Source organism: Octopus sinensis, linkage group LG19, assembly GCF_006345805.1.
Source record: "Octopus sinensis linkage group LG19, ASM634580v1, whole genome shotgun sequence".
NCBI classification, from domain to species: Eukaryota; Metazoa; Mollusca; class Cephalopoda; order Octopoda; family Octopodidae; genus Octopus; species Octopus sinensis.
The window spans coordinates 47,337,923-47,362,096 of NC_043015.1; the positions used below are offsets into that span (position 1 = coordinate 47,337,923).

The following is a 24,174-nucleotide window of genomic DNA, read 5'->3' on the forward strand; positions in this document are numbered from 1 at the left end:
TTTTCTGATGGTGAAGGTATTGAAAGTATAGTGAAGTGTCTGATGAATCTTGCTGTCACGGGATTACGGCCAGCCCCAGGAGGGCCACAAGCAGCTGATAGAGTTACATCCTGTAAAGAGATTTGTAAGAAAAAAGGAAAAAGATGTACCGATTATAAAAATGGTATTTATGTATGTGTGGGTCTTTATGTATGTGTGTATGTGTGTGTTTGTGTAATATGTACATACGTACATACATACATACATACATACATACATACATACATACATACATACATACATACGTACGTACGTACATACATAAATACATACATACACACATACATACATACAAACATACATGCATATATACATACATACATACATACATGCATATGTACATATATATTTGTGTATGTATGTATGCATGCTTTTACATCTCCATAACTTAGCAGATTAGTAAAAAAGTGAATGAGCACAAGAAAAAAGGATAATTTTAATTATATGGAGAATATAAAATATAATTTGTTTTCAGAAAATAACTTTACCATTATTTCTTTCCAAAATAATTTTTCTCTATCATAAAATCCTCCAAAGTCTAAGAACTGTCGAAGTAATTCAATTGGTTTTTGACAACCATAATCATCTGGTTTAGGCAAATTTAAGTCATCGATAAAAATTATAATTCTCTTGTCTTGAGGAGCCCCTGCAAAAAAAAAAATAAAAGGTTTTATATGCAAAATAATATAATTTCTGATATTAAAAGGAAATAATTGAAATAAATATATCCCTAAAAAAAATTAAGAATTATAGGTGCTGACATAGTTGTGTGGTTAAGGAGCATGCTTTGTAACCACATGGTTTTGAGTTCAGTTCCACTGTACAGCTCCTTGGATAATAGTGTAGTAGATTCCAATAAAGCCTCAGGGCTGACCAATACCTTATGAGTGAAGCTGGTCGACAGGAAGCCTGCTGTCTGTCTGCTAATCTGTTTGTATGCATGTATATATGTATATATATGTACATATATATGTATGTATCTGTTTACACTTGCATCTGTCTGCTTGACAACTGGTATTGGTTTGTTTATGTCTCCTATAACTTAGCAGTTCAGCAAAAGGTACCAATAAAATAGATACCAGATTTAAAAAAGTTCTAGGTTCAATTTATTTGACCTCCACGGAAGGTTGTTTACGGAAGACCAGCAGTCACCCATGTATACCAGCCTCCCCTCTTTACACCACCAATGTTATCCAAGGGAAAGGCAAAGGGGCCGATACAGCTTGGCACCAGTGACATTGCAGCTCATTTCTTCAGCTGTTAGTTCTGAGTGAACTGGAGCAACGTGAAATAAACTGCCTTGCTCAAAAAAACAACTCACCGCCCAATCTGGGAATCGAACTCACTACGTCATGTTTGTGATCCTGATGCTTTAACCACTGAGCCATGCACCTTCAATAAAAATACAGTGTGGTAAGTAGCTTGCTTACCAACCACATGGTTCCGGGTTCAGTCCCACTGCGTGGCACCTTGGGCAAGTGTCTTCTACTATAGCCTTGGGCCAACCAAGCCTTGTGAGTGGATTTGGTAGACGGAAACTGAAATAATACCGTGGTATATATGTGTGTGTGTCTGTGTTTGTCCCCCCAACTGATGGTGGTGTGTTTACGTCCCCATAACTTAGCGGTTCAGCAAAAGAAACCGATAGAATAAGTACTAGGCTTACAAAGAATAAGTCCTGGGGTCGATTTGCTCGACCAAAGGCGGTGCTCCAGCATGGCCACAGTCAAATGACTGAAACAAGTAAAAGAGTAAAGAGTATATTTTTATATGCACATTGAATGGCTATGGAGGCCCAGAAGAGCAAAATAAAAATCAAAGTGGTCCATAGGCGCAGAAGTGGCTGTGTGGTAAGTAGCTTGCTAACCAACCACATGGTTCCGGGTTCATTCCCACTACGTGGCACCTTGGGCAAGTGTCTTCTACTATAGCCCCAGATCGACCAATGCCTTGTGAGTGGATTTGGTAGATGGAAACTGAAAGAAGCCTGTCGTATATATGTATATATATATATATGTATGTGTGTGTGTTTGTCCCCCTAGCATTGCTTGACAACCGATGCTGGTGTGTTTACGTCCCTGTCACTTAGCGGTTCGGCAAAAGAGACCGATAGAATAAGTACTGGGCTTACAAAGAATAAGTCCCGGGGTCGATTTGCTCGACTAAAGGTGGTGCTCCAGCATGGCCGCAGTCAAATGACTGAAACAAGTAAAAGAGTAAAAGAGAGAATAGGCCAAAAAATGGTCAAGAACTATTGTTTTCAATGTCAGCTTTTCTTTAAATATCTAAATCTTACAAACCAAGAATATTTTTCCGTTTTTTCTCCAGTTTCGTTTCAATCATTTCCTGAGTGCGTTGGCTGCTGGTCTGAGCAGAGAAGTTAAGATAAACAGGAACATATCCTCCGTTCTTAGCCATTTTATTTAATAATCCATGAGCAATGAGAGACTGAAATGAATAATTAATTAAATAAATAAATAAGCGAAAATTTATGCAGTTTAATTAACAAGCAAGCAAAATCACTAATTTTTAACTATTAATACTTCAATCATCATCATCATCATCATTGTCATCATCATCTTCATCATCATCATTGTCATCGTCATCATCATCTTCATCATTGTTGTCATGGTCATGATCATGGTCATCATCATCATCGTCATCGTCATCGTCATCATCATCACCATCATCATCATCATCATCATCATCATCGTCATCGTCATCATCATCATCATCATCATCATCATCATCATCATCATCACCATCATCATCATCATCATCATCATCGTCGTCGTCGTCGTCATCATCATCATCATCATCATCATCATCATTGTCATCGTCATCATCATCATCATCATCATCATCGTCGTCGTCGTCACCATCACCACCACCATCATCATCATTGTCATCGTCATCATCATCATCATCATCGTTATCGTCATCATCATCATCATCATCATCGTCGTTGTCGTCGTCATCACCACCACCGTCATCATCATTGTCATCGTCATCATCATCATCATCACCATCATCGTCATCGTCATCGTCATCGTCTTCATCATCATCATTATCATCATCATCATCAGCAGCAGTAGCAGCATCATTTAACGTCCATTTTCCATGCAGGCATGGGTTGAATGGCTTGACAGGAGCTAGCAAGGACAGGAGCCACATCAGGTTCCATAATCTGTTCCAGCTTGCTTGCTTTCTACAGCTGGATGCCCTTCCTGTTGCCAACTCTCACTTATTTCTGACCAGACATGTTTTCTAGGCAGATCAGAAATGAAGGACTCCACTTGCATGATGGTGGTTTGCTGGTTTACAGCTTTTGTGCAATGTAAAGACAAGGAGATAGTAACACACACATACACACGCATATATAGATAGAAAGAAAGAAAGATAGATACATACATACATGCCAGATCAGACTGGAGCCTGATGCAGCCTCCTGGCTTTCCAGACCCCGGTCAAACCGTCCAACCCATGCTAGCACGAAAAGCAGACGTTAAACGATGATGATGATAAATATTTTCACATAAGCGCAGGAGTGGCTGTGTGGTAAGTAGCTTGCTAACCAGCCACATGGTCCCGGGTTCAGTCCCACTGCATGGCACCTTGGGTAAGTGTCTTCTGCTATAGCCCCGGGCCGACCGATGCCTAGTGAGTGGATTTGGTAGACGGAAACTGAAAGAAGCCTGTCGTATATATGTATATATATATATATATGTGTGTGTGTGTTTGTGTGTCTGTGTTTGTCCCCCTAGCATTGCTTGACAACCGATGCTGGTGTGCTTATGTCCCCGTCACTTAGCAGTTCGGCAAAAAGAGACCGATAGAATAAGTACTGGGCTTACAAAGAATAAGTCCCAGGGTCGATTAAAGGCGGTGCTCCAGCATGGCCACAGTCAAATGACTGAAACAAGTAAAAGAGTAAAAGAGAGTAAGAGTAATTGATTTTTAATGACAATATGAAAAACTTACCTTTCCAACACCTGTGTCTCCAGTCAGTAATACAGGGTGCTTAATACATAAAAATTTCTGAAGAAGATAACCATAGCGTACGGTGTCAACTGTTTGAACCACAATGTTGTAATATGGGACATTTCGGTCATATTTAAAACTGGGGACAATTTTATCCCAAAATTCAAATCGCCGTGATTCAAAGTCAATGTAACAACTCCACAAATCTCCACTGACAGGAAGCTGAAATAGTAGCAACATAGGAGAGAAAAGATTTATTGAGAAAGAAACGATTTATTGAAAAACTTACAAAAAGATTCTGGTAGATCTTGGGAGGGTCATTGCATCAATAAACATATGCACTGGTTTTGTTTCACTTCTTTCTTTTTGTTTTGTTTTAGTCTATTGGTTAACCATTTAGCCAATTAACTAATTGATTGTTTTCAGTAATCATTTGGTTAACCAATAAATCAGTTAGGTTTGTCAAAGTCCTGGAGAAGAGTGGGCATGTCCTTAATAAGGTCGTGAATGGACTTTGATAAACATAACCATTTGATTGATTAACCAAACAATCAATTGGTTAATTGCATAAATCAGTGGTTTCCAAAGTGGGTAGTACTGCCTTTCTGTTGGGGGTGGAAAGATCCAAAGGTGGGGTTGAAGAAAAGCCATGCAATAATGGGGTGGCCAAAAGAGGGTGATGTATACGAAAACAACAAAATAATGGATTAATTAGATTAAATTTTATTTATTTGTGAAATGCCATTGTTTTGAATTTGCTGCAGAAAGTGGTGTTTGTGGTGGTGAGTGAGGAGGGGGTGCTAGGAATGTGACCTGAATGTCAAGCGGGTGGCAGTCTGAAATAGTCCGGGTATAAATGGTTAACCAATTGACAAATAAGTAATACAGAAGTGAAGTAGAACCAGTGTGTGTGTGAGTTTATTATTGGCATTACGACCCTCCCTAAATACAACAAAATCTGTTTCAACAAAAGTGTTCACATCAAGAATCTTGCAAACCAAATACTTAAAGATGTATCCTGAAAAAGAGAAGTTGTGCAATGAAAGCAATAATTCTTTATGCGCTATATCTACTTGATTTGATAAATAACATCCAATATAATGAGTCCTTTTTTCTTTAATTCTTTCTTTATACTTGTACATTATATAATCCTTAAGCTTAGTGTCTGTAGCCAACCCCTAGTTTATGAAAAAGTACAAAAATCCTTGTGTAGGACTGTGTGCTTCACAGTTCCAGTGATGCGGTGTTTAGCTGTTGTGTGCATGCTCACATGTCTGAGATAGGAAGCTTCATGCTAGGGAGAGAGAGCACTGTGCTTCACGCTGTGCCGACCCTGGTGTCCTGGTGAAAGGTAGTGTTTCTTTTTGACTCTGTATGTGTGTTGTCGTTAAAAACGTGTTTCTATTCTTGAATGTGATAAAGTGTAGAATTAGATTATTATCCTGCTTCCAGCTACAGTATTGCTGCCAGGATTTGTAAAATTGGGTGGATTTCCCCCCTTATTTTGTGATTTAGGGTTTTTTTGAAAAACAAGGTGAAATTCGGGGCAGTGTTCAATGAACAAATTAAGCTGGGGCACTGCACTACCTTGAAGGGTTTAGTCGAACAAATCAGTCCCAGTTACCAAGTGGGGTAGGAGAAACAGAATCACACACACATGTATATGTATAAATGTGGTGTGTGTGTGTATGTGTATAATGGGCTTCTTTCAGTTTCTACCTAACCAAATCTGATAAATCAACCATTTCAATTAAACATTTAATTTTATATTTTCTGCCATTTATGTAGAAACAATATTAATGTAATTGTTTTCAAGTGAATAGATGAATGAATAAATATATAAAGGAGTGAGTGGATGGATGAATGGATGGATGGATTGATGGATGGATGGATTGATGGATGGATGGATGGATGGATGGATGGATGGATTGATGGATGGATTGATGGGTGGATGGATGGATTGATTGATGGATGGATGGATTGATGGATGGATGGATGAATGAATGGATTGATGGATAGGTGGATGAATGGATTGATGGATGGATGGATGGATTGATGGATGGGTGGATGAATGGATGGATGGATGGATGGATGGATTGATGGATGGATGAATGGATGAATGGATGGATGGATGGATGGATTCATTGATTGATGGATAGATGGATGGATTGATGGATGGATTGATGGATGGATGGATGGATGCATTGATGGATGCATTGATGGGTGGATGGATGGATTGATTGATTGATGGATGGATGGATGGATGGATGGATGAATGGATTGATGGATGGGTGGATGAATGGATTGATGGATGGATGGATGGATTGATGGATGGGTGGATGAATGGATTGATGGATGGATGGATGGATGGATTGATGGATGGATGAATGGATGGATGGATGGATGGATGGATGGATGGATGGATTCATTGATTGATGGATAGATGGATGGATTGATGGATGGATTCATTGATTGATGGATGGATGGATGGATTGATGGATGGATGAATGGATGGATGGATGGATGGATGGATGAATGAATGGATTGATGGATGGGTGGATGGATGGATGGATGGATGGATGGATTGATGGGTGGATGGATGGATTGATGGATGGATGGGTGGATGGATGGATGGATTGATGGGTGGATGGATTGATTGATGGATGGATGGATGAATGGATTGATGGATGGATGGATGGATGGATGGATATTTTAAAAAACTTTTATACATACCCTAGCATCTGCATTATCTTCAAACAGGTTTCTGATAAAACTATCAAAAGCATCCCAATGAGATTCAAGAATGCTACCTCCCAATCCCCAAAGGTAACTGAAGATGAACGAGGCACAGAGTAAAGGGTTAAGTTTATTAGAGTCCATATAGAAGTTGATGGGAACATCATTGTGAAACAAAAGGGATTCAAGTAATTTGCATACGGCCATTACTTTACTTATGTCAACCTTTAAAAAGAAACAAAGAAAAAAATTAATATTAAACATGAATAATAAAATGTGGATTACTAGAATAGAAAATAATAAGTAAAGTTTAGACGAGTTAAAATTTGTAATATATTTCAACTTCTGAAGGCAAATTCACTGCAGTTAGTGGAGAAAATAATTCTCTCTTATGTTAAAAGGTGTAAAAACACCATGTTTGCCCAGTGTTGCCCCTGTCAGATTCCCAGGTGCAACATTTCCAGCTCTTTAGCCATTATCAATGAGGAATGCCTAAGAGAGGTAACTCTGGGCAGATTTTAAAACCATAGCTTTAACTAAAACACAGTCAATAACATTGATTGAGTTGTGCTACTAGACTGCCAGGTTAGAGGGAATTCAACAGTATCAGTGCCAAGCAGTGTTAAACACTGCTTGGCACTGATAAGCGAACTGTAGGTGACTTATAATAAAATCATTAAATTTATGCTTCATATCATATTTTCCAGGATCCAGTTAGTCTGGATGATGGGGGTATATATTCTAGAGGTTTTATTTTCTGATAGAGACTTTATTTACTCTTTTACTTGTTTCAGTCATTTGATTGCGGCCATGCTGGAGCACCACCTTTAGTCGAGCAAATTGACCCCGGGACTTATTCTTTGTAAGCCCAGTACTTATTCTATCGGTCTCTTTTGCCGAACCGCTAAGTGACGGGGACGTAAACACACCAGCATCGGTTGTCAAGCAATGCTAGGGGGACAAACACAGACACACAAACACACACATACATATATATATATACATATATACGACAGGCTTCTTTCAGTTTCCATCTACCAAATCCACTTACAAGGCATTGGTCGGCCCGGGGCTATAGCAGTAGACACTTGCCCAAGATGCCACGCAGTGGGACTGAACCCGGAGCCATGTGGTTGGTTAGCAAGCTACTTACCACACAGCCACTCCTGCGCCTATTTGCTGATTTTTCATGAGTTAATTCAGGCAGAAAGTTTGGATGATGAGTTGCTGTGTTGCTTTTTAATTTTGTAATCATGTCTGTGAGCATCAACACATGAAATTCAAAACAGTGTCCAAAGTTGTTGTTGGAAAGATGTTGGATAATCTTGTGGGCATCTAATAAGTCAGTTGCCAGAACTTTAATATTTCCATGCACTATCTTGCAAACCAAATACAATATCAAAGAAATACATGTATTTATAACTTTTCTCATTATTCACTCCACATATTAGTTACATTCATCATCATCATCATCATCATCATCGTTTAACGTCCGTTTTCCACGCTAGCACGAGTTGGACGGTTCGACCGGGGTCTGGGGAGCCAGGGGCTGCCCCAGGCTCCAGTCTGATCTGGCAGTGTTTCTACAGCTGGATGCCCTTCCTAACGCCAACCACTCCGCGAGTGTAGTGGGTGCTTTTTACGTGCCACCTGCACAGGTGCCAGAGGGGTCTGGCATCGGCCACGATCGGTTGGTGCCTTTTTATGTACCACCGGCACATTAATTAATTTTTACATTTCAGTATATTGTACTCTGGTGGGGGCACATGGCCTAGTGGTTGCAGCAGCGGACTTGCGGTTGAGGGATCGTGGGTTCGAATCTCAGACTGGGCAATGTGTGTGTTTATGAGCGAGACACCTAAGCTCCACGCGGTTCCGGCAGAAGGTAATGGCGAAACTTCTGCTGACTCTTTCACCACAAATTTCTCTCGCTCTTTCCTCCTGCATCTTGCAGCTCACCTGCGACGGACTGGTGTCCCATGCAGATGAGGAACCTATACACCAAGGAAACCGTGAAACCAGCCCTTATGAGCCAGGGGTGGCTTGAGAAGGAACAAACATATTGTACTCTGAGATTAGAAGTCTGTTATTACCTGTTTCATAGTGTGCTGACACTTGTTGATGAATTTAAGTCCCTTCTCAATATATTTTTCAAACAAATCAAATAAATACTCAGAATTTTCATCAAGCAACTTAGGACTCCAAATTTTAAACCACTTCTTAACATACGGCATCCATTTCAGCTGTTCAGTATCAATATACACCATTCCACATCTAGAATAAAATTAAATCTTGTTTTAATGTCATTGCGATTTGATGATTAAATTTCTATGTTCAAACTAGCCACTTTGAACATAGAACAGGGAGAATATGATACAGATATAAAAATGAATGTGTTTATAATTATGATGTATCTTGGGAGGGCCATTTTGCCAATAATTAGAGGGCACGTCATTGATGTGGTTATGAATGGCAACAAAAGGACTTTGATAAACCAAACTGATTGATTGATTGATTGATTAACCAAACGATCAGTCAATTAGCTAATTAGTTAAATAATTAACCAATTGACAAATGACTAATAAAGAAGTGAAATCCAGCTAGTGTGAGTGTTTATTGTTGGCAGATATGGTCCAGATATGGCCAGATATGGCCAGATATGGCCAGATATGGTCCAGATATGGCCAGATATGGTCCAGATATGGTCCAGATATGGTCCAGATATGGTCAGTTTAAATGCTGAAGGTTAAAGAACAGATGTGATGTGCAGCGACATGGTCTTTTGCTCCAATCTTGCTGCATTGGTTGCAAATCCTGGTGTGATTGCCTGTAATGCAAAAGAGAGAAAAATCAATAAATATAGGGGCCTGACCAGCTGCTATCAGTTTGTTCTGGTTGCCATCGAAATGTCAGGTGTTCTAAGACCCCATACTACCAATATCCTCCACAAAATTGTGATAATAGGATCCTGCCTGCGAAATGAGCTCTGTGAAGTGGAAGGGCAGCTGTACTGAGTGTCACTAGACATTCTCTATGGCAATGCCATTGCAATCATTACCACGGGGCATGACTGAGCACATTATTTGTCTCCAGGACAGGTGGCCCATTGCCTCTTCCCCACCATCTTCTGATGCTTTACCCCCACCTATTTTCTTTTTCATTTTTCATTTTTCCTTTTTTTACTGTTTCTTTGCATTTAGATGTTACAATTTGAAATGTGACCTCTTGTATAAAATTACTGTAGAAATAAATGCCTTTCTTTATGAATTATAAACTGGTTTGATGCTTCTTGTTTTCAATTTAGGCCCAAAACTTCTCAACTATAACAAAAGCATTTTGTTATGGCTTATACCAAATTCCAGTGTGAATGAGTCTTGTCTGATTGAGAAATCACAAGTTGCTCTCTTTAGCTACCATCTGCAATTTTATTTCCATTTGCACTGCTCATGATGCTGCTATCAAAATTCTTATTGCTCAATACACCAAGAGAAGAAATAAAAGGAATTGCTCAGTGAGCTGGCAGAGACGTTAGCACACTGGGTGAAATACTTAGCGGTATTTCGTCTGCCATTGCGTTCTGAGTTCAAATTCCACCGAAGTCGACTTTGCCTTTCATCCTTTCAGGGTCGATTAAATAAGTACCAGTAATGCACTGGGGCCAATATAATTGACTTAATCCGTTTGTCTGTCCTTGTTTGTCCTCTCTGTGTTTAGCCCCTTGTGGGTAGTAAAGAAATAGGTATTTCGTCTGCCATTACGCTCTGAGTTCAAATTCCGCTGAGGTTGACTTTGCCTTTCATCCTTTCGGGGTCAATAAATTAAGTACCAGTTACGCACTGGGGTCGATGTAATCGACTTAATACCTATGTCTATCCTTGTTTGTCCCTTCTATGTTTAGCCCCTTGTGGGTAATAAAGAAATAAAGAGAATTGCACAGAATCCCGCAAAAATTTTTTTATAAACGCATTACAACATAATGATCACATTCTGGGGCCACCAGGAAAAAAAAACTAAAACAAAACAAATTACTTATTAAACTCTATCAGGAAACACGAGATATATTGACACAACCAGTTTGGTGTGCCAAATTGGCATCACTGAATCGACGATTTCCCAGAAGTAGGAGGTGCAGAGAATGAATGTCTGGATGGAATAAGATAATGTCAGACGCAATATGTTTGGAATGAAAAATAAGATGGTCACTGCTGGAATGCTTTTGCTTGTAGTTCTGTTTGATACATACATGAATTAGACAGAATGTTAAGTATTAAAAAGTAATTATACATTATGTTTGCTAAGCAGTTTTGTGAACTAAACAAACAGTTAAATCAGCTCAAATATGTTTGTAACATATTTGACCTGTAAAAAGGCAGTTATTACTACAGTTTGCTATAGACAAAAATTCTCACTTTAGTCAACAGCCATCCTTTGGTGATTGATAAATGCATTTCTAACTGTTTGGCTATCATCAATGTCAGGTACTATCAAGGGAGGCAACCCACCTGGTATTGCTGATACCAAATAGCTAGAGAAGTTTTTATCAGTTATTGATGATATTCTGATATCTATTGCTTCAAGGGAGAATTTTCTCCATGGCAAATCACAGTGAAAATGGCCTTTGTTTACAGGTTGGGTATGTGCAAATATATTTAAATTGATTTAAAGGTTTATTAAAGAGTAAGTTACTGTTAGAAGCGAATGTATCATCATCATCATCATCATCATCATTTAGCGTCCGCTTTCCATGCTAGCATGGGTTGGACGGTTCAACTAGGGTCTGGGAAGCCAGAAGGCTGCACCAGGCCCAGTCTGATCTGGCAATGTTTCTACGGCTGGATGCCCTTCCTAACGCCGACCACTCCGTGAGTGTAGTGGGTGCTTTTTACGTGCCACCAGCACGGGGGCCAGGCGAGGCTGGCAACGGCCACGATCGGATGGTGCTTTTTACGTGCCATCAGCACGGGGGCCAGGCGAGGCTGGCAATGGCTACGATCAGATGGTGCTTTTTACGTGCCACCAGCACAGAGGCCTGTTGGGGCGGCGCTGGCAACAGCCATGATCGGATCTTTCATTTAAAAGGTAAATATTTTACCGGCTAACTGTAGCTGGAGAAGCTGCTGCCAAATCTTGAACTTCAAACATCATGTGTATGTAGGGAGTTAGTTGAATTCTTTCACTGTTGGCAAGGCATAACATCTTATTGTCATCCAAAACTGTATTCATGTTCTCAATCCACAATGCATCGACTGGACCGTCACATATTACCCACTGGTGATTGTCACTGGTGTCCTATTAAAAATAATTACATTTCAAATCAAATTTGATAAACATAATGATTCATCATCATCATCATCGTCATCATCGTCGTCATGATCATCATCATCATATCATCGTCATCATCGTCATCATCGTCGTCATTATCATCATCATCATCATCGTCGTCATCATCGTCATCATCATCATCATCATCATCATCATCATCATCATCATCATCATTGTCATCATCGTCATCATCGTCATCATCATTATCATCATCATCGTCACCGTCATCGTTGTCATCATCAGCATCGTCATCAGCTTCTGCCTTCCATGCTGGCATGGGTTGGATGGTTTGACAGGAGTTGGCTAGGCAGAAGACTGCACCAGGATCCATTGTCTGTTTTGGCAGGGTTTTTTACAGATGGATGCCCTTCATAACACCAACCACTCTGCAGAGTGGACTGAGTGCTTATTATGTGGCACCAGCGCAGAATGATTAATAAATGATTAATGAATGATGAATCATCTCTGATTCTTCAACTGATTCATTATTCTTTTATCTTTGCTCTTAGGATGAGATAACAACTCATTTTCAAATCATCAACTTAGCGGTTCAGTAAAAGACAGCAAAATAATAAGTACCAGGCTTACAAGAAATAAGCTCTGGGGATGATTTGTTTGACTAAACCCTTCAAGGCAGTGCCCCAGCTTGGCCAGAGTCCAATGACTGAAACAAGCAAAAGATAAAGATACAACTTACATTACATGCAGCTCTTACAGCCAGTGCTAAAAGACCATCATGCCATTCCATGGTTACTTTATTTATTCCTCCATATAATTCTTCAATGTCGAGAGATTTAGGGTTTAAGATGAAACAATAAACGGGTCTGTAAAAACCATTTGCTTCTTCAGATGTGTGTAGATTTGTTAAAACATCTTTCAAAATCTAAAACAAAAGGGAAATTCTTTATTAGCAATGGAAGCAGTATTAGTACCTAGAAGCAATTTGAATATCTTACTTAACATGGATATGCTAACAGAAAGCCACTATGCAGTGGTATATGCCTTGTATAAATGTTTATTTATGCACCCTTTTCAAGCCTAGCCAGGCTCATGTGCCCGATTTCCCAGTTTCTATGGCGTATGTGTTCCCCCCAGCTGGACGGAACACCAGTCCATTGCAGTGTTATTCAAGAAACAGGAAGAAAGAGTGAGAGAAATTTGGGGCGAAAGAGTACAACAGGGGTCGCCACCCCACGCCCCTGCCGGAGCCTTGTGTTTTTGCTCAATAAACACACACAATGCCTGGTCTGGGAATCGAAACCGTGATCCTCTGATCGCGAATCCGCTGCCCTAACCACTGGGCTATTGCGCCTCCACACACACACACACATATTTATTTATGCACCCTTTTCAAGCCTAGCTAGGTTCATGGGCCTGGTTTCCCCTATTTCTGTGGCATATGTGTTCCCCCAGCTGGACAGGACACCAATCCATCATAGCGTTACCCATTGCGCCTCCACTTGTATAAATGCATAGTGTCAATAAACCAAGAAATATTGGTAGCAGGCAAAAAAAATCCAGCACTGGCTTTTTAACACACTATCTCTGTATGAGATGCCTTCAGAAGACAAATGGCACAACATTGTGGCTTCCTGTTTAGCAAAATAACTTAGTTGCCATTAAGCTAGTGTTAGGAACATAAATTGTGACTAAAGTTTGGTGGAAGATTTTAATTCAGAACTTATGAAAACAAAGATATTTGTACCACAATGTCACAGCCAGTTTCAGCCAGGTTGGCATTGAAAGGGTTAAGAATTGTTTCTCTGTTATATATTTTGACCCTTTTGTTACCATATTTCTGTTGAGATACTGTGTTTCCTTCAATTAATTTTGAATATAACAAAGAGTTTAGTAAATTAACTTAGTTATAATTAAGTTAGTGTTAGGAACATAAATTGTGACTAAAGTTTGGTGGAAGATTTTAATTCAAAACTTATGAAAGAAAGACATTTGTACTCAGAGTCAGAGCTGGTTTCAGCCGGAGTGATAACAAAAGGGTTGTTTGTTTGTTCCATCTTGAGCCACGCCTGGCTCATAAGGGCCGGTTTCCTTGGTGTATAGGTTCCCCACCTGGACGAGACGCCGGTCCGTCACAGGTGAGCTGCAAGATGCAGGAGGAAAGAGTGAGAGAAAGTTATGGCGAAAGAGTCAGCAGAAGTTCGCCATTACCTTCTGCCGGAGCTGCATGGAGCCTAGGTGTTTTGCACATAAACACACATGTTGCCTGGTCTGAGATTCGAACCCACGATCCCTTGACCGTGAGTCCACTGCTTTAACCACTAGGCCATGTCCCTCTACAAGAACAAAAGGGTTAATTGACCCTGAAAGGATGAAAGGTAAAATCGACCTCGACAGAATTTGAACTCAGAACAAAATACTGGCAGACGAAATACCTGATATATTGTTGTCTTGCCGCCACCTGTTGGACCAATCAGCATGACACCGTGCCGTACCAACATAGTTTCATATAATTCAATCACTTTTTTCACCATGGCATTGACAGGTTCAAGGTTGTTTTCTTTCATTACATTCAGTATTTCTGATTCAAAATTTCCATAGTCATTCGCAGGAACTTCATTCCCAGGGAATAAGTCTTGGAGAATAGCCTAATCATTTGATGTTAAAAGAATATGTTTAAGGTAAAAAGAATATTTGTTTGGTAAAATTTTGTCATTCAAAGAATTAAGAATATCTGCTTTGTGTAAATTATATGCACACACACTGATAGAGTTAACTAAGTTCTTAAGATCAAGTCAAATCCTGTTTTAATGAGATTCAAATTGGTTTGAGAAGTTTTATCAACCTAAATGAATGTTTAGGGGGTTTAAAATGGAAAAGCTTATTACTTTTAAGTAATAATTAAACAGTTAAATGGGTGTGAATTAAAACCTTTTTGTTGTCAGCAGAGGAAGGAGGAGGAGAAGGGGGAGGAGGAGGGGAGAAGGAGAAAGGGAAGAAGGAGGAGGAATTGAAGAGGAAGAGGTTTCAGCAGAAGTTCGCCATTACCTTCTGCCGGAGCCGCGTGGAGCTTAGGTGTTTCGCTCATAAACACACACTTCGCCCCGTCTGAGATTCGAACCCGCGATCCCTCGACCGCGAGTCCGCTGCTCTAACCACTAGGCCATGTGCCTCTGCTTACATTACTGGACTGTGCAAACCATGACTCAGACTTCATGAAGATTATCATCACTGGTGATCAGACATGGATTTATGGTTTCTACTTGATGCATTCAGTCATCTTGCATGAAGACAAACATCTAATGAGCATACACACTACACATCTGTACTCTCAGCATAATAACTGGAAACTGACATAGCCTACTGGCATAAAATTTTCAGACACATGCAGGAAGGCTAATGTTATTTTCCACCCAAAGGGATTTTCCTATGCAACAATATAGAGAAGAGAATTATCTAAGACAAAGAAAACACAAGATTATGATAAAAAATACCTGAAAGAGATCTGCATCTTCTTTTAGAAATTTTGGTAAGTTGCTGTCTCTTAGTGATCTTATTAAAAGTAGATTTTCATTTTGTTCTGTATTCTGTCGCTTGGAAGAACCAGCCATGACTAGAACAGATTTTATTGCCCGCATCCCAAAGTCATAATGATCTTGTTGTGATAACTGCTCACTGCATAATTTGTACATTTGGGTAATCTTTTGGGCTAATATTTTTGAAGATAGGAAGCCTTCGGAGTATAAGATCACTTCAGCAATCAAACCTAAATTAAGATGTAAATTTAAAAAAGAAAAAATAGCATCTTCTTTGAATGGTTAAGAACAAGAATTCAAATTTAGGAAATGTTCAGGAATCTGATGTGGAGGTGCCTGGCTTACTGGTTAGGGTGTCAGCATCATGATTGTAAGATTGTGGTCTCGATTCCTGGACCAGGCGATGTGTTGTGTTATTGAGCAAAACACTTTATTTCACGTTGCTCCAGTCCACTCAGCTGGCAAAAATGAGTAACGCTGCGATGGACTGGCATCCCATCCAGCTGGGGAACACATACACCATTGAAACCAGGAAACTTGGCCCATGAGCCTGGCTAGGCTTTAAAAAGGGCACATTTATTTTTTTTTTTCAGGAATCTAATGTCTCTGTTCACTCATCTGAATAACAAAGCTCAGGAAAAACAAACAGTAATGTATTTTTCTCCCACACCTGGGAAGGTGTTTCTGCTGCTTACAAACATATAGATATTCTAGACCACATATATGAAAAACACAGCAACCTTTGCACTAACCACTACATCTAGCCCTTCCTCCTTAGAATACATAATAGTCAGGAATTTCCCCTTTGCACATAGGTTTCTAGCAGCCATTGACTTGCAATAGTTCCAAAGAAATGTTAATGACATGAGTCTTATTAGTCTTGAAGACCTGTAAAAACCAAAGGTAAACCTCTTCTTTCAGACAATTTTGTTTTAAAAGGTTATCACTCTAACATCACATAAGCTAAGAAGAAATTATTCTACTATAAACTACTCTATCGTTTCAGACACTTTTGCAATTCAGAGGCTTGATGCTTGCCTCGGATCTCTGTGAGGGACCTGACATCATCAAGAGAGAGCATCTGTCTTTTACCATTAATATATCTCATGGGAGGAACTTTTTAGCATTTAAATCAGCCATATCTGATTCAAATAGTCTATCTGTTTTATGATCAAATTGGCCAGATATGGCCCCTCACACCTACCTTACAATGTCATTCTAAAAATAAACAATCAGAGCACTGAAATCTCAAAGCTAATAATCTCTGTATATATAAACAGCAAAATGTCTGCGTGCATGTCCTTTATACAAATCCACAATTTTTCAGTTAGAGGGCTTGCACTTTCTATGGTCATTCAAAACCGTCCAAGGGTGGTCGTTCACATCTTTACATTTCCCCGGTCGCCGCGTAAAGCCATGAAAAAATCAACAGAAGTAACTTTTTTGTGAATTTTCTATCCAAAACTCAATCAAAATGCCCGAAACTTGATACGCCAATTGAATGCCAGCTAGCTGTATGTGATTGGTTGGAGATTTGAACAGTACTCGCATGTATGTGTGCATGCACGCAGCTGTATATGCATGCACTAGCACTATGACCTGGCAATGCCGGGTCATAGTGCTAGTATAATAATAAAGCTTTCCCATTTCATATAAATTCATAGGGCTATTTTCTGGTTTCTCTGACATATACATCCCCCACTGGATAGGACACTAGTCCCTCACATGATTTCTCGTTTTCACCAGCTGAGTGGATTGAACCAACATGAAATGGAGTTTTTTGTTCAAGAACATAACATATCACGCTTTCCAGGAATTGAAACTTCAATCTTACAGTCATGAGTCTAACATCCTAACCACAAAGCCATGTGCCTCCACTTGTCCTATGACCGAAATCAGTAACAGATAAAAGATAAGAAGCAAAAGCTTCCTTTTAACCCCATCAATGAAAGTTTTGTATATTTTAGTCACACACTTGTATTTTACTTACAATAATCTGGAACCATCATTGAAATTGGTCTGAAAAGGGCTTTTAGATTATCAGGCAGCTCAGTTCGCCCTGCGTAATCTGGGTTCATTGTTATAAATGTAGCACAGGAAGCAACCAGTTTTATTTCACGACCTTCGAACATGAATCTTGACAACTATAGAGAAATTTGAAAAAGAAGACTTGAAAATAGTATGTAACCCCTTAGTATTCAGATTAGGCTGTCAAATGAAATACTTATTTATTCAAGTTGTTTTCAATTAATCATGCATTATTTTATGGCTTTAAGATTTCAAAAATATGATTGTTCATTTTTAGAATGACATTGTAGGGTAGGTATGAGAGGCTGGAGCTGGTCAGTTTTAACATAAAAAAGGTAGAATATTTGGGCCAGATATGGCCGGATTAAATGCTAAAGGGTTAACGTTCTTCCATATAGGCATAGGAGTGGCTGTGTGGTAAGTAGCTTGCTTACGAACCACATGGTTCCGGGTTCAGTCCCACTGCGTGGCACCTTGGGCAAGTGTCTTCTACAATAGCCTTGAGCCGACCAAAGCCTTGTGAGTGGACTTGGTAGACGGAACTGAAAGAAGTCTGTCGTATATATATATATATATATATATATATATATATATATATATATATGTATATATGTGTGTATGTGTTTGTGCGTCTGTGTTTTTCCCCCCCAACATCACTTGACAACTGATTTTGGTGTGTTTACATCCCCATAACTTAGCAGCTCAGCAAAAGAGACCGATAGAATAGGTACTAGGCTTACAAAGAATAAGTCCTGGGGTTGATTTGCTCAACTAAAGGCGGTGCTCCAGCATGGCCACAGTCAAATGACTGAAACAAGTAAAAGAGTAAAGAGTATATCATTCAGTGGAATGTTAAAAGCACATCTGAGCATGATTGTTGCCAGAGCCACAGATTGGCTCACGTGCTGGTGGCACATGAAAAGCACCATTTGAGTGTGATCATTGCCAGAGTCGCCCTACCGGCACATATGCCGGTGGCACGTGAGAAACAACATTCGAGCGTGGTCATTGCCAGTGCCACTGGACTGGCTGCCATCCAGGTAGCATGTTAAAAATGCCTTTTGAGCGTGGTCTTTGCCAGAACCACCTGACTGGCCCTTGTGCAAGTGTCACATAAAAGCACCCACTATACTCTCAGAGTGGTTGGCGTTAGGAAGGGCATCTAGCTGTGGAAACTTTGCCAGATCAGATTGAGCCTGGTGCAGCCTCTGGCTCACCAGTCCTCAGTCAAACCATCCAACCCATGCCAGCATGGAAAGCGGACGTTAAACCATGATGATGATGATGATTAGATTAAATTTCGCTTACATTATTATACTTAGAGATGGTCAAATTTTGCCAATTAAACACATGCATGCAGCCTGCACAAACTCATTCAATGCATGAAGAGTAGGAAAATTGTGTGTTTCCCCTCAGACAATCCTGGCAGAATGATGATAGACAGCCTGCCAAAACTATAACCAGGCAATGCTACTCCACATCACCAACATGAGAGAAACAACAATTAAAAATAGTGCATGCATTTAATTGGCAAAATATGACCATCCCCTAGTATAACAATATTTGTTTCAACACACGATTTCACAACAAGAATCTTGCAAAACAAATACATGAATTTAACTTACTTTTTCAGATTTAGCATTTTTAATAGTTACCAACTGTTGAGCAATGACAGATAGCACCTCAATGTTTATTCTATTGAATTCATCAAAGCAGCACCAAGCTCCTGATTGTGCCAGACCAGAAAAAAATCGTCCCATCAACTGTAAAGTAAAACCAAAGATATTTGTTTGTTATTACATGTCGTAAACATGCAAATTTAAATCCTTATACAAATGAAATAATTTAGCAGGCATGGGTGTGTGTTTAAGACGATTGCTTTGTCACCATGTGGTTCCAGGTTCAATCCCACTGTGTGGCACTTGGGGCAAGTGTCTTTTAAGTATAGTCTTGGGCCACCCAATGCTTTGTGAGTGAACTTAGTCGACAGAAATTGCATGGAGTGAGTTGGCAGAAACGTTAGCATGCCAGGTGAAATGCTTAGTGGCATTTCATCTGTCGTTATGTTCTGTGTTCAAATTCCGCCGAGGTCGACTTTGCCTTTCATCCTTTCGGGGTCGATTAAATAAGTACCAGTTACGCACTGGGGTTGATAAAATCGACTTAATCCGTTTGTCTGTCCTTGTTTGTCCTCTCTGTGTTTAGCCCCTTGTGGGTAGTAAAGAAATAGGTATTTCGTCTATCTTTATGTTCTGAGTTCAAATTCTGCCAAGGTTGACTTTGCCTTTCATCCTTTTGGGGTCAATAAATTAAGTACCAGTTGCGTACTGAGGTTGATCTAATCAACTGGCCCTTCCTGAAAAACTTGGGGCCCTGTGCCTAGACTAAAAAATAATATTTTCACAGGAATAAGAAACAGCTAAAGCTTACCTTATAATCCAGTCCATCTGAGCAGTTGAAAACAAGACATTGTTTTGCTAAAGATTTAGCTAAATCTTTTGTTGTTTCAGTTTTTCCTGTCCCAGCTGGTCCTAAAGGTGCACCACCCAAATCTAGTTGAACTGCTCCCATCAAGCATATGTAACAGCGATCCTAAAAAAAAACAAACAAAAAAGAAATTCAGTAATTTAAAGAATTTCTCAAGAAAAATTCTCAAATAAATTTCAATGATTAACTCTAAAGAATGAGAATTACAGTTGAAAGGAACAAAAAAAAAATGGTAACATTTATGCCTTCCACAAGTGCTGTAATAAATTAAGGGAAATAACTGTGGCTCAAACTATACACTCACACACAAAGACACATATGTACATATACATAGATACATACATACGTACATAGATACATAGATACATAGATACATACATACATACATACATAAGTACATATACATACGTACAAAAAAGTGTCACACCCTGGCAGTAGAGGGAACCAGTAGAAGAAGTAGACCCAGGAACACCTGGGATGAGGTGGTGAAGCATAACTTCGAACGTTGGGCCTCACCAAGGCAATAACAAGTGACCAAGATCTTTGGAGAAATGCTGTGTTCGAGAAGACCTGGCAAGCCAAGTGAGGCCGTAACTGTGGCCTATGCCAGTGCCACCTGACTGGTCCAGAGGCGGTGGCATGTAAAAAGCACCATTCGAGCATGATGGTTGCCAGTTCCGCTTGACTGGCTCCCAAGCTGGTAGCATGTAAAAAGACTATTCGAGCGTGGGTGTTTTGGTTGCATTTTGTGGGGCCAGCACTGGAAAGATTGTCTCACTCAACCATCACTTTGAGGAAATGTGAGTTGTTTATTAGCACGAATGCAGGAGGAGGGGAAGGTGGTGGTGGTGGTGGTCTCTTGCACACAGGATGATGTAGAGAGTAATCCAAGCTTGGACACATAGATCAATGAGGAGAAATTGGGAGTGGGATAGCCATGCAAGCTTGACAGTCATCAAGGCAGCCGTTGAGTTAGCATTTGGCTATAAATTTTCAGCATAAATATTAAATCAAGAGACTCGGAAAAAAAACAAAAAAACTTCATGATAAATGCATAAGGATGCTTCGTGCTGTTTTCAGTGTTTCTTGGCAGTCTTCCTACCATCACCTCAATTATCAGAGGAAGAAGAACAAAAGAAGAGCATGTTATTCAGGAAAATTGCTAGAGAAGCAAGGACGAAATATCCAGCAACCTGCTTCTCTGGAAACACATGCATGGACATACAGGTAACATCAGACTTAGAAAAAATATATCAATCACCTGTGGAAGACACTGAATTTCAGATGGAGGATATGAAGACTGTTAGTGAAGATTGGGGCATCTGGCACGGAGGAGATGATACATAAAATGTTAGCAAAGCTAACATGAGGAAGCTGATGGGCTGCTTCAGTTTGTTGACTTCTATTCAGAGAAGACATACCCAGCTTCCAACTCCCATCAATAGCATAGAGCATTCAACTGATATATCATTCGTTTAACCCTTTCGTTGCCAACCCGGCTGAAACCGGCTCTGGCTCTGTAATACAAATGTCTTGTTTTCATAAGTTTTGAATTAAAATCTTCCACCAAACCTTAGTCATAATTTATGTTCCTAACACTAGCTTAATGATAACTAAGTTATTTTACTAAATTCTTTGTTATATTTAAAGTAATTGAAAGAAACACAGAGCATCTCAACAGAAATATGGTAACAAAATGGTTAAAATATATAATAGAGAAACAATTCTTAACCCTTTCAATACCAACCTGGCTGAAACTGGCTCTGGTTCTGTAGTACAAAGGTCTTGTTTTCATAAGTTTTGAATTAAAATCTTCCACCAAACCTCAGTCATAAGTTATGTTCCTAACACTAACTGAATGATAACTAAGTTATTGTACGAAATTCTTTGTTATATTTAAAATTAATTGAAAGAGCATCTCAAATAAATACAGTAACGAAAGGGTAAAAACAGAAAATAGAATAGAGAAGACTGATGGAGCTAAATAACTTGATACTTTTCACACTATATTTTCAATCAGGTACCATATTTTTGCATGCCAACCCGGCTGAAACTGGCTGTGACACTGTAGTACAAATGTCTTGCTTTCTTAAGTTCTTAATTAAAATCTTCCACCAAAACTTAGTCACAATTTATGTTCCTGACACTAGCTGAATGATAACTAAGTTATTGTACTAAATTCTTTGTTATATTTTAAATAATTGAAAGAAACACAGAGCATCTCAACAGAAATATGGTAACAAAAGGGTTAAAATATATAATAGAGAAACAATTCTTAACCCTTTCGATACCAACCCGGCTGAAACCAGCTCTGGCTCTGAGTACAAATGTCTTGCTTTCTTAAGTTCTGAATTAAAATCTTCTACCAAAACTTAGTCACAATTTATGTTCCTAATACTAGTTGAATGATAACTAAGTTATTGTACAAAATTCTTTGTTATATTTAAAATTAATTGAAACAAATACAGAGCATCTCAAAATAAATACAGTAACGAAAGGGTTAACGTCCACTTTCCATGCTGGCAAAGCAGTTGTAAATTAAGCAATCACCTCTAGTCTCTTAACTTGCAACTAAATGATGGTGGAGGACGAGGAGGAGGAGGAGGTGAGCTAATATTTTTGGTGGTTGTGATGCTATGAGAGACTTACTGTCAATGGTGTTATAACAAGTCGAGAAGACGCTCCAAGGTATTCATAACCATAGACGTAGTTTGAGTTACACATGTGGACAATACATGTGTCTTGTTCAACATCCCAGTAATATCGCAGTTGTTTCTGCCATTCAAAGCTCTGACAATTTGAGATCTAAAAAATAATTATACATAAAAAGAAAAAAAAATAATAATAAAAAATTAACATTTCAAGTCACAAAAGCATTTATGAAACTGTTTAAAATATCAATTATTTTTGCTATATGCCTCTTCTCTCAACATCTCAACTGTTTCTCATTTCCCATAATACTTTGTTTAGTCTTTGTTTAATCCCCACTTCCCAACAATTCCAGCTTTCTACAATTACTTCTTATCCTATGTTGTTTTTACTGATATCAATCAACAAAATTTTACGTTGGAACCAACCATTCTGGTAAAGCCTGCAGAAGTCTTGGAAGCCACTCTTTCTTCTTTGATTAAATAACAAAGATAAACTTAGGATTATGGAATCTTATAAGAGCTATAAAAATAAATGCACACTTTTAAAGCCTAGCCAGGCTCAGGGGCCCAATTTCCCAGTTTCAATGGCGTATGTGTTCCCCAGCTGGATGGGACGCCAGTCCATTGCAGCGTTACTCATTTTTGCAAGCTGAGTGGACTGGAGCAACGTGAAATGAAGTGTTTTGCTCAAGAATACTACAACGTGTTGCCCAGTCCAGGAATCGAAACCACAATCTTATGATCATGATGCTGACACCCTAACCACTAAGCCATGCGCCTCCATAAGAGCTATAAGTTATATATAATTATAAGTCTTGTGATTTTATTTTATTTTATCTAGTTTCAGTTCACGAGCTGTGGCCATGCTGGAGCACCACCATTAAAGTCGACCTCGGTAGAATTTGAACTCAGAACATAGCGGCAGACAAAATAGCGCTAAGCATTTCGCCCGGCGTGCTAACGTTTCTGCCAGCTTGTTGCCTTTGATGCTCAAAATTTTTTCTCCAGTTTGCCTGGATGACAAACACAAGCCAGATGAACACATAGCTATAGAAACAATTGCTTAGAAAATTTCTCCACGAAGTATGGATGCAAAACAGTAAAACAAATCACAAACATTGCATTTATATCTCTGTACATGTAATGTAGTAATATATTTTGACTTACATCTTTTTCAATCAAATTGGAAACAATGTCACGAGCATGGACATCTATAGTTATTAATGCACATAAGGTAGAACGTGCTAGTTTATCCAAGCCACCGCTGACAAGTTCTGCAAGTTTGTTCAAATTCTGTGAAGAAATGGAAATATTGTACATAAATTCTTTGGAAGAATCAGTCAACCCTTTCATATTCAAATTACTCTGTCAAGTGTAATGCTTGTTTGTTCACTTTGTTTTGAATTAATCATGCATTATCTTGTAGCTTTGAGATT

General features: G+C 39.1%; 1 protein-coding gene across 1 annotated transcript in view; it reads right to left on the reverse strand.

The window, feature by feature from the left end:
* Nucleotides 1-24,174, reverse strand: part of LOC115222073 (dynein heavy chain 6, axonemal-like) — a 120,637-nt gene that overhangs the window by 61,975 nt on the left and 34,488 nt on the right. The window contains exons 26-40 of the mRNA XM_036511197.1: nucleotides 23,906-24,031; nucleotides 22,737-22,892; nucleotides 20,031-20,192; nucleotides 19,226-19,363; nucleotides 17,563-17,716; nucleotides 15,531-15,802; nucleotides 14,472-14,684; nucleotides 12,776-12,961; nucleotides 11,849-12,045; nucleotides 8,850-9,030; nucleotides 6,754-6,981; nucleotides 4,021-4,242; nucleotides 2,340-2,487; nucleotides 528-685; nucleotides 1-110 (exon numbers count right to left, since the gene is read on the reverse strand). The exon at nucleotides 1-110 is cut by the window's left edge and continues 22 nt beyond it. Coding sequence (XP_036367090.1) covers nucleotides 1-110; nucleotides 528-685; nucleotides 2,340-2,487; nucleotides 4,021-4,242; nucleotides 6,754-6,981; nucleotides 8,850-9,030; nucleotides 11,849-12,045; nucleotides 12,776-12,961; nucleotides 14,472-14,684; nucleotides 15,531-15,802; nucleotides 17,563-17,716; nucleotides 19,226-19,363; nucleotides 20,031-20,192; nucleotides 22,737-22,892; nucleotides 23,906-24,031 — 2,651 coding nt within the window. The remainder of the gene's footprint in view (nucleotides 111-527; nucleotides 686-2,339; nucleotides 2,488-4,020; nucleotides 4,243-6,753; nucleotides 6,982-8,849; nucleotides 9,031-11,848; nucleotides 12,046-12,775; nucleotides 12,962-14,471; nucleotides 14,685-15,530; nucleotides 15,803-17,562; nucleotides 17,717-19,225; nucleotides 19,364-20,030; nucleotides 20,193-22,736; nucleotides 22,893-23,905; nucleotides 24,032-24,174) is intronic.